Source organism: Sinocyclocheilus anshuiensis, unplaced genomic scaffold (assembly GCF_001515605.1).
Source record: "Sinocyclocheilus anshuiensis isolate Anshui unplaced genomic scaffold, SAMN03320099.WGS_v1.1 scaffold719, whole genome shotgun sequence".
Lineage (NCBI taxonomy): Eukaryota > Metazoa > Chordata > Actinopteri > Cypriniformes > Cyprinidae > Sinocyclocheilus > Sinocyclocheilus anshuiensis.
In genome coordinates, this window is record NW_015552643.1 from 54,935 (window position 1) to 66,407 (window position 11,473).

Consider the following 11,473-nt stretch of genomic DNA (forward strand, 5'->3'; position numbering starts at 1 on the left):
ATCTCTATACACTATATATTTCGTATTTATTGCTATTATATATATATATATATATATATATATATATATAATATTTAGTATAAATGAAGGTTTATGTTAGATTTCCAAATAATTTATTTTAAAGAATTTTGGGTCACACTTTAGTTTGGGGACCAGTTCTCACTATTAACTATGATTTTCGCCTCAAGTCCTGAGGTATGGAGTATGATTAAGGAATCTAAAATATGCTCATTCAGAATAAGGCATTAATATGTGCTGTTTAAGTACTAATAATAAGCAGCCAATATGCTAGTAATATGCATGCTAATAAGCAACTTGTTAATAGTGGGAATTGGATGGTAAAATGAAACCAAATTTCTATTTAATGAGGAATATTTAGATTTACCCAAATATTTTACATTTAATGATAAGATTTATATTTAACCAGAAAATCTTGATTTAACACAATAAATTCAATAAATATTATTAATATAAATAAAGATTTATGCTTAAACAGTAAATGTAGATTTTCAAAGAATTTATTTTAAATAATTTAAACTAAAAGATTTAAATTTAACCAGAACATTTTGATTTAACTAGAAGTTATGTAAATCTTATAACATTTAATATAAATGAAGATTTAAACTGTGAATTAACATATATAAATTAATTTATATTTAAAGAATTGATTTGAAATATAACATTTAAGCTTGGAGTCTGAAGCATTAAATTTGAGTTTGATCAGTTGTACACTACACTTGTATATTAAGTGTATTATATGTCATTAATTTAGCAAAGTCCACTGCTTGTCTGTGTGTGTTGTTCAGTGGTACTGTGGCTCATAAAATCATGCAGAAGTATGGATTCCGAGATGGGCAGGGCCTGGGAAAACACGAGCAGGGGTTGAGCACGGCGCTCTCAGTGGAGAAAACCAGCAAGCGTGGGGGCAAGATTATTATTGGAGACTCAACGGAAAAGAGTGAGATCATACACACACGCACGCACTCGCAAGCACACAGCAAATATGTGCAAACCCACACATCACAGGTCCAAAATAAACATCCTCTTGATTTTTTTGAGTATCACGTTTGTTTTCAACCCCATGTTTTGTCATTTGCACAACCATGTTGCACAACCCATTTGAATGTATGTATGTTTCAGCATCAGGATCCAGTCAGAATGTGGCTGATCCACAAGGCTCTAATTCAGGTTTGACTTTATTTTATTTCCTGTTTCCCATATCATTTACTTATAATATATTTTTTTTCCATCTTGATCACCCACATGTGCCCTATTAGTCATTAGAAACCAGAAACTACACACATGTGTGCCCATCATGTCTGTTATGCAAAAAGTGGCAACCGTAACTAATTACTGTAAATAAAGACGTTATTATGAGATGTCCATTCAGGGTGCGCTATATGGTTAAAATTAGGGCTGCAAAATGATTAATTGCGATTAATCGCATTCAAAATAAAAGTTTATGTTTACATACTATATGTGTGTGTACTGTGTATATTTATTATGTACAGTGGGGTCTGAATACTTTCCTTACCCACTGTATGTTTGGTGTATGATGGTTTATGCGAAATGTGTTAGACTGGGTCAGTGATGGTGCGATGTTCTGGTTTGGTGAGAAAGACGCACTTACGCAAGACGAAGGTGCTGGGGAATAAAGAAAGAATAGACTGAACTCCATGAGGATTCATTTAAACAGAACAGATCCTCATCAAATGACTTTATATGAACAGAGCATCTGAAATCTGGCAGAAAGCGGTTGAGCTGTTCAGGTCAAAAGTTCAGCGCTGGGTATTGTGCTGGTACACTGTGTAAAAGTGTTTTTTTTTTTTGTGCTATGGACATAACGGATACCATTAATCGTGCAGCTTTTTGAAGCAAGATATACTATTTATACTGGCACATAATAAAATGTTCAAGAATCCAAGTATAGCTTACAAAAATTGTGCCATTTTACAATGTTTTTAATATGAAAATATCCGATTTATATGAAAAAGTAAGAAGCTTCACCACTGAACCTACCCCTCAGCAGGGTGAGAGCCGATTGTTTGAAATCCTACAAATGAGTTTGTATGAATTAGCAACAAAATAGTTATGAATTGTCATTGAATTGTGTTGGAAAAATCCTGTAGACTTGAATTGTATAGTAAAATGTAGAGCAGTGGTTCTCAATCAGGGCCCACTACGGGGCCTCAGCATAATTCTGCAAACAGAAAACCTTAAGATGATTTAAAATAACACAAATCAAGCATTAAAATAAGCTCAAACAACAACAACTTTTTTTTTTTAATTTGCCTTTTTTATTATTTTTTCTTTGAAGAACCAGGGTTTACACAATCTTGGAAAAACTAGATACAGTGGGGAAAATATATATTTGATCCCCTGCTGATTTTGCAAGTTTGCCCACAAAGAAATGAAGGGTCTGTAATTTTTATGGTAGGTTTATTTTAAAGTATAGAGACCAAAAATACCACTACAAATGAGTTTGTATGAATTAGCAACAAAATAGTTATGAATTGTCATTGAATTGTGTTGGAAAAATCCTGTAGACTTGAATTGTATAGTAAAATGTAGAGCAGTGGTTCTCAATCAGGGCCCACTACGGGGCCTCAGCATAATTCTACAAACAGAAAACCTTAAGATGATTTAAAATAACACAAATCAAGCATTAAAATAAGCTCAAACAACAACAACTTTTTTTTTTTTTAATTTGCCTTTTTTATTATTTTTTCTTTGAAGAACCAGGGTTTACACAATCTTGGAAAAACTAGATACAGTGGGGAAAATATATATTTGATCCCCTGCTGATTTTGCAAGTTTGCCCACAAAGAAATGAAGGGTCTGTAATTTTTATGGTAGGTTTATTTTAACGTATAGAGACCAAAAATACCAACCAAAAAAATCCAGAAAAAAACACATTATATAAAGGTTAGAAATTGGGGTAGCCCAATTTTAAGTTTAATTTGTAGACCTGGAAAAGTCCTGTAAATTAATTATATTTATTAAAAAAAAAAAGAAAAAAGGTAAACATCTATTTTTGTAATGAATATGATCTTTTTTAGTTAAGCCAAGGTCTAAAAATATTTTAAAAATACGTTTCCTTAAAGGGTTAGTTCACCGCAAAATGAAAATTATGCTGCGTTTCACTCACCCCCGAAGCATCTTAGGTGTATATGACTTTCTTCTTTCAGACGAATCCAGTCGGAGTTATATTAAAAATTGTCTTTGAACTGAAACAATGCAACACCCGCTGAGTGGCATTAAACAGCTTGAAAGATCAAAGACAATTTTTAATATAACTCCGACTGGATTCGTCTGAAAGAAGAAAGTCATATACACCTAGGATGCCTCGGGGGTGAGTAAAACGCAGCCTAATTTTCATTTTTGGGTGAACTAACCCTTTAAGTATAAATATATATATACAAACAAATATTTGTAAAAATATATACATATGTGTATTTATATATACATGATAAATATACACAGGACACACACATATATAGTATGTAAACAAACTTTTATTTTGAATGCGATTAATCGCAATTAATCGTTTTGCAGCCCTAGTTAAAATATTATCTTGATATTTTTCTGGCTTTTTACTATATTTCGTATATGTAGATTATGTATTTGCTTATCTTTTTTCATATAATTAGAACTGTCATTTTGACCAAACAGACATCAAATTCAATTGTTAAACTACGGTAAAAAATTTGGTTAAAATAATCTTGTTTCCCACAATGCTTTTCACTACATGAACACAAAGGAAGAATCACATTTAATCGTTCTCATTTGTATGCATCAGAATTACAATAAATAGTCATTAACAGTAATGTTTACCTGCATATACACTATTGTTCAACAGTTTGGGGCTGGTAAGATTTTATTTGTTTATTTATTATTATTAACAAACAACTATGAGAATCTGAGTCTTTGAATTGGTTAATTGAAAACCTTTTTTTTTTTTTAACAAATAACCATTTTGCTACACCTGTTTATTACTGTTCTCATCAGTAAAAAGTTGTTTTGTGCTGGTATATGAAGCGGTATGTTGTGATTTTACATAGAAATGTAAAAAACTGTCCGTTTTATAGCGGATGCCTCAAAGAAAAATGAGACCAACCCTCTTACAGAGATTCTCAAATGTCCTACAAAAGTGGTGTTGCTGCGGGTAAGCTGTGTGTTTTCTCTCTAAACTTTGCAAAAAGCTCTCGCAGCTACTTTTTAAGACAACATTCTAAATTAAATAGAACTTCATAAATGTCTGTTTTGGAAACGTAAGTGTGATTAGTTGCCAGTTGATGAGTTATGTGCACCCATTTAGGTTGAAACATTAGCACTAAAGCAGAATTCTGAGTGAAGTTCTCAATTTATTGTGCTTACTTTAAAAATAATAGTAAAAAAAGCATAGAAATGTATTACAGGGCTGTTTTTGGCCCCAGTCCCAGTTAATTTGTGCCCCTTTTGACAGGGTATTACATGAGAAGCAGCTGATAATTTAGTCTAAACCATTTGTTGAGATTCATCTGCACTGAAAAACTGTCTGTGTGTGTAGAACATGGTTGGAAGGGGAGAAGTGGACGAAGACCTGGAAGCTGAGACTAAAGAAGAGTGTGAGAAATATGGCAAAGTCATCAAGTGTGTCATCTTTGAGGTGAGCATTATGTTAAGCGTGTCTCGCATGCCGCTGAAAGCAGCAGATGTCAATATTTGTCGCTGACATGAAACCTGTGTCTGGCTTGTGTTTACAGATCGCCGGTGTTTCTGACGAGGATGCCGTCCGCATTTTCCTGGAGTTCGAACGAGTCGAATCGGCCATTAAAGGTGAGTGGTTTGAGGACAAACTTAAAGAGTGTGTGTGCAGGTGGTCTTTATTTCAAGTGTCCCAGATCTTACTTAAGAAAGCAGGTAAATGTGTGAAGGCCGTCCCATAGGTGTTCCATCACCTTGCTGGTTACATCACTTCCTCACCTCAAGGGATAGCAGAGCAAACCAGTTTTCACTCACTCACTTTTAAACACTGGCTGGATATGAACTCATCCTTCAAAGCATTTTTAACCTCAACAAGGGCAACATATTAGATTAATAACTTGATTTGTGTGTTCATGTTATGTTGCTTTGTGAAATCGATAAATTTTTTCCCTAATCATTATTCCTGAAGAAAAAAAAAACAAGACAAATGTACTTGAAATTGAATTGACATAATCATGCATCTGGAACAGTTCATAATAGGACTGAAAATTCGAATTATTTCCTTTGGGATAAAATAAAGTTAAACTCAGACACTTTTTATTAAATAACAACAGAGCTAAACTGCAGCATTTGGGAGAAGGGTTCGTATTTACAGATACAGTGGCCCACAAAGTATTTGAACACTTTAGCCACACTTTAAAATGTCTGAATGTCATAGTGCTAGATACAAATGTTAAATATGTATTTTTTAAAAGTTAACATAAGCACACATTAAAAAAAAAAGAAAAAAGAGATTAGCTGCAGCTAAAATTACACAATTTAAGTCTCCAAATATTTTAGGGGGTTAGGAAGATTAATTTTTTTTTTTTTACGTTTTTAAAACTAATCTGTTTTTCTCACCAAGGCTGCATTTAAAAAAATATATATTATTGTGAGATATAACGGTTTTCTATTTTAATATGGTTTAAAATGGAATTTATTCCTGTGTTTGACAATGCTGAATTTTCAGGATCAATACTCCAGTCTTCAGTGTCACATGATCCTTCAGAGATCATTCTAATATGCTGATTTCCTGCTCAAGAAACATTTCCTATTTTAACAATGTTGAAAACAAATGTGCTGCTTAATATTTTAGTGGAAACTACAGTTAGGTCCATATATATTTAGACACAGCCACAATTTGTGTTATTTTAGCTGCTGACCAAAACGTTACAGTTATATAATGAATATGGGCTTGAAGTGCACAGTCTGAGCTTTAATTTGAGGGTAAGGAAAGGTTAAGGATTTTCAGCTCTTTAATATGTACCTACCCCCTTTTTCAAGGGACCATAAGTAATTGGACAATTGACTCAAAAGCTGTTTCATGGACAGATGTGGGCTTTTCCTTTATTATTCCTACATCAATTGAGCAGGTAAAAGGTCTGGAGTTGATTCTAAGTGTGCCATTTGCATTTGGAAGCTGTTGCTGTGAACCCACATCATGTGGTCAAAGGATCTCTCCATACAAGTGAAACAGACAATTGTTAGGCTTCAAAAACAAAACAAATCCATCAGAGAAACAGCCGGAACATTAGGAGGGGCCAAATCAACAGTTTGGTACATTCTGAGAAAAAAAGAGCGCGAGCATGCATGGCTTCCAGTGGCACTGGGTTACTGGTGTTTAGTGATGACGTGACAGAGGACAGAAGCAGCCAGATGAATTCTGAAGTGTATAGGGATATACTCTCTGCCCAGATTCAGCCAAATGGAGCAAAGTTGACTGGGCGACGCTTCATAGTACAAATGAACGATGACCCAAAACATACAGCAAAAGCAACCCAGGAGTTTTTGAAGGTAAAATATGGAATATTTTCAGCAATGGCCAAGTCAACCTCTTGATCTCAACCTGATTGAGCATGCATTTCACTTGCTGAAGACAAAACTAAAGGCAGAAAGATCCATAAACAGACAACAACTTACGTCAGCTGCAGTAAAGGCCTGTCAAATCATCAGAAAGGAGGAAACCCAGTCTTTGGTGATGTCCGTGAGTTCCAGACTTAAAGGGATAGTTCACCCAAAAATGAAAATTTGATGTTTATCTGCTTACCCCCAGGGCATCCAAGATGTAGGTGACTTTGTTTCTTCAGTAGAACACATATGATGATTTTTAACTCCAACCGTTGCAGTCTATCAGTCGTATAATGCATGGCAATGGTAACAAAATCTATGAGAGTAAAAAAAACATGCACAGACAAATCCAAATTAAACCCTGCAGCTCGTGACGACACATTGATGTCCTAAGACACGAAACGATCGGTTTGTGCCAGAAACCGAACAGTATTTATATCATATTTTACCTCTAATACAGAGCGCGTACACACCTCACGCACCGGATGCCTGCGCGGGCCCAAAGACAGTTGGACATAGTGGTCTATTAGAGGTAAAAAATTATATAAATACTGTTCGGTTTCTGGCACAAACCGATCGTTTCGTGTCTTAGGACATCAATGTGTCGTCACGAGCCGCAGGGTTTAATTTGGATTTGTCTGTGCATGTTTTTTTTACTATCATTGATTTTGTTACCATTGCCATGCATTATACGACTGACGGACTGCAACGGTTGGAGTTAAAAATCATCATATGTGTTCTACTGAAGAAACAAAGTCACCTACATCTTGGATGCCCTGGGGGTAAGCAGATAAACATCACATTTTCATTTTTGGGTGAACTATCCCTTTAAGGCAGTCATTGCCTGCAATGGATTCTAAACAAAATATTAAAAATGAACATTTTATTTATGATTATATTTATTTGTCCAATTACATTTGAGCCCCTGAAAATGAGGGGACTGTGTAGAAAAATGGTTAATTCCTAAGCATTTTATGTTATATTTTTGTTCAACCCCTTGAATTAAAGCTTAAAGTCTGCACTTTAATTTCATCTCGTTTCATTTTAATTCTATTCTGGTGGCATACAGAGCCAAAATTATGAAAATTGTCAGTGTTCAAATATATATGGACCTAACTGTATATGTTTTTCAGAATTATTTGATGAATAGAAAGTTCAAAAGAACAGCATTTATTTGAAAACGAAATCGTCTGAAGCATTATAATTGTCTGATCATTTTAATGTGCCCTTGCTGAACAAGTACTGAAGTACTTGAAGTACTGCTTAAAAAAAGAGAAAGAAAATAAAACAGTATTTGATTGTTCAAATACAATCATAATTTTTGCAGTTCTGCAGCTAAAATTACACACTTTAAGTCTCCAAATTCTGTTTTTGGCCACTGTAAGTCATCCATCTGGAAACAAAGCAAGCCTGAAAAAATGAACACCTGCTTCACTTCTCAGGGTTGGGCTACAGCTCTAAGAATGCAACAAAGCAAACAAATACATTTCATAACAGTTAGGAAGGCTTTTGTTAGTGGTTTGTTTAAATGGGCTTTTTAGAGGAGCTGAGTGTTGCCATGCCATCAAGGGTATTTTTGATCATAGATCATTATTAAAATCCCACTTTAATATTTAAAAATGGCAACATCACTGGTGAGATCACGTAGGGAAAAACCAAACACTTTCTGTAGGGGATGTTTTTAATGATGCATCTTGAGACCTTGTGGGTTTTTTTTTTGTTTTTGTTTTTGTTTTTTTTTCATTCCTCTGCCCGGGTCTCATGTTTTTCAAAGCAAAAAAACGTGATCTGTGTGAATAGCCCTAAAATGATCAGAAATCATTCATATTTGGTGTTTAAGTAATATTTATTCATTGTCAATGTTAAAAACAATTGAGCTGATATTTATTATGAAGTGATACATTAGGGTTCTTTGAATAGAAGGTTCAAAAGAAAACCTTACAAAAATAGAAATCTTTGTAACATAATATATACATTGTAATATATTGTACCATTATATTATATTGTGTGTATGTGTATAAATACACACACACACACGTTTTCTTTTTTCTACTACTACAAATAAACAAGTCAAATTCATTAAAATCAATATTTTTAAATCATTTTCCTGTAACGAGAAATGTAACTGCAAAGACAGAATAGGAAATGAGGTTATATCCTGACAACCTCTATATTGAAACAAAGATCTGTATTTTACTTTGAGGCCGTGCCCTAGATGACTGTTTAATGCTTTAGGACAGTGCCATCAACTGGTCATAAGTTATAAATCAAGGTAAATGTATTTATAGCCTTTGAACTTCTTGTCCAAAAGTCACAAACCATAACTTGTGTCCAAACATTTCTGTTCCACTTTACAATGTGCATTTTGTGCTCCTAGTCTCATAATTGCAACTTCATTGGAAATTTCATTGGAGTTATTAATATCTCTTAAATTTTAAATATTATATTTTATATATTATTTTGTATACAATTTCATATATTAAATATATTTAATAACATTTAATATATTTTGTATGCGTGTCCTGAGCCAATGTAATAGTATATTTACAATTTAACTTGATCTATTAGTATTTTTAACTGTGCTGTTGTTTTTGTCCTCCTCAGCTGTGGTGGATCTGAATGGGCGGTACTTTGGAGGTCGCGTGGTGAAGGCCTGTTTTTATAACTTGGATAGGTTCCGTGTTTTAGACCTGGGAGATCAGGCGTGAGTGGGAGATCCAGAACTGCACAACCAGGAAAGAATAAACACCAGGAAGTCATTTGTCTTTCTGTAAATAGCACGAGTAATTTTATACACCCTTGTAAAACATTAGCTTGCGTGCCCCTTTCCACAATACGTTTTGTAATGAAGATTTCATTTGATCTTTTGCGAATTGCTTCTAGTCTCTCTCTCACGTCAAAGTTAAAAATATCCTTTTGTCCTTGTGATTAAGATGTGATGAAGAACCCAGCAATAAAAATGCGTTTGGGAGAGTAACTTTTAGGGTTGTTCTGTTTTAAAGGTAAAACGTGTTAACACTTTTTGATATCTCAGTTTAACGTGCAGAGAGTTAAGTAAGCCATTTTTGGTTTTACTTTCTGATAATTGAGCACTGTGGTGCTTTCAAAACATGGCTTAACCAATGGCGTGAGGGACTATTTGTTTAGCTCAACTAGAAAAATTAGAAAAGGGTTGTTAGTATTGAAAACTCATTTTCTCCAGTAGTTACTACATGGTTCTAAGAAACCATTACAAGCTCATGTTGAATGGGGTGATGATGATGGTAATGAATGAGTCCTGGTTCATGGTTTATATAATCAGACATACAAGTCCCTGTGCGACTCTAGAAAGTAGGAAACCTACATTCTTCTGTTGTGACATAACAGCGACTCCCATGAGCCCTCACTCTCTGATCCACACACTATTGATAGACTTAAAGAATGATACTTTTTCGTAATGTGTGTCTTGACCTGAGCAGAAATTGGGTTTGGCGTGTTACTCAATAAAAGGTGATTTCATAACATGTATTTTTTTTTTACATATCTGTAGGATATCTTATTTGCATATGAATGCATCACCTAAATAATAGTTTGTGTGTTTTACCAGATGTATGTTAGGTGTATGATGGTTTATGCGAAATGTGTTAGACTGGGTCAGTGATGGTGCGATGTTCTGGTTTGGTGAGAAAGACGCACTTACGCAAGACGAAGGTGCTGGGGAATAAAGAAAGAATAGACTGAACTCCATGAGGATTCATTTAAACAGAACAGATCCTCATCAAATGACTTTATATGAACAGAGCATCTGAAATCTGGCAGAAAGCGGTTGAGCTGTTCAGGTCAAAAGTTCAGCGCTGGGTATTGTGCTGGTACACTGTGTAAAAGTGTTTTTTTTTTGTGCTATGGACATAAAGGATACCATTAATCGTGCAGCTTTTTGAAGCAAGATATACTATTTATACTGGCACATAATAAAATGTTCAAGAATCCAAGTAGAGCTTACAAAAATTGTGCCATTTTACAATGTTTTTAATATGAAAATATCAGATTTATATGAAAAAGTAAGAAGCTTCACCACTGAACCTACCCCTCAGCAGGGTGAGAGCAGATTGTTTGAAATCCTACAAATGAGTTTGTATGAATTAGCAACAAAATAGTTATGAATTGTCATTGAATTGTGTTGGAAAAATCCTGTAGACTTGAATTGTATAGTAAAATGTAGAGCAGTGGTTCTCAATCAGGGCCCACTACGGGGCCTCAGCATAATTCTGCAAACAGAAAACCTTAAGATGATTTAAAATAACACAAATCAAGCATTAAAATAAGCTCAAACAACAACAACTTTTTTTTTTTAATTTGCCTTTTTTATTATTTTTTCTTTGAAGAACCAGGGTTTACACAATCTTGGAAAAACTAGATACAGTGGGGAAAATATATATTTGATCCCCTGCTGATTTTGCAAGTTTGCCCACAAAGAAATGAAGGGTCTGTAATTTTTATGGTAGGTTTATTTTAACGTATAGAGACCAAAAATACCAACCAAAAAAATCCAGAAAAAAACACATTATATAAAGGTTAGAAATTGATTTGCATTTCAGTGAGTGAAATAAGTATTTGATCCCCTACCAACCAGCAAGAATTCTGGCTCCATCAGCAGGGGATCAAATAAATATTTTCCCCACTGTATATGAGGTAGCCCAATTTTAAAAGTTTAATTTGTAGACCTGGAAAAGTCCTGTAAATTAATTATATTTATAAAAAAAAAAAAAAAGGTAAACATCTATTTTTGTAATGAATATGATCTTTTTTAGTTAAGCCAAGGTCTAAAAATATTTTTAAAATACGTTTCCTTAACCCTTAAAGGGTTAGTTCACCCCAAAATGAAAATTCTGTCATTAATTATTCACCCTCATGTCGTTCC

General features: G+C 34.0%; 1 protein-coding gene across 1 annotated transcript in view; it reads left to right on the top strand.

Annotated features, from left to right (window-relative positions):
• Positions 1-10,529, top strand: part of rbm17 (RNA binding motif protein 17) — a 20,577-nt gene extending 10,048 nt beyond the window's left edge. Inside the window, exons 8-13 of the mRNA XM_016458513.1 lie at positions 807-958; positions 1,141-1,188; positions 4,089-4,165; positions 4,550-4,648; positions 4,746-4,818; positions 9,178-10,529. Coding sequence (XP_016313999.1) covers positions 807-958; positions 1,141-1,188; positions 4,089-4,165; positions 4,550-4,648; positions 4,746-4,818; positions 9,178-9,281 — 553 coding nt within the window. The 3' untranslated portion in view covers positions 9,282-10,529. The remainder of the gene's footprint in view (positions 1-806; positions 959-1,140; positions 1,189-4,088; positions 4,166-4,549; positions 4,649-4,745; positions 4,819-9,177) is intronic.
• The last annotated feature ends 944 nt before the right edge of the window (positions 10,530-11,473 follow it).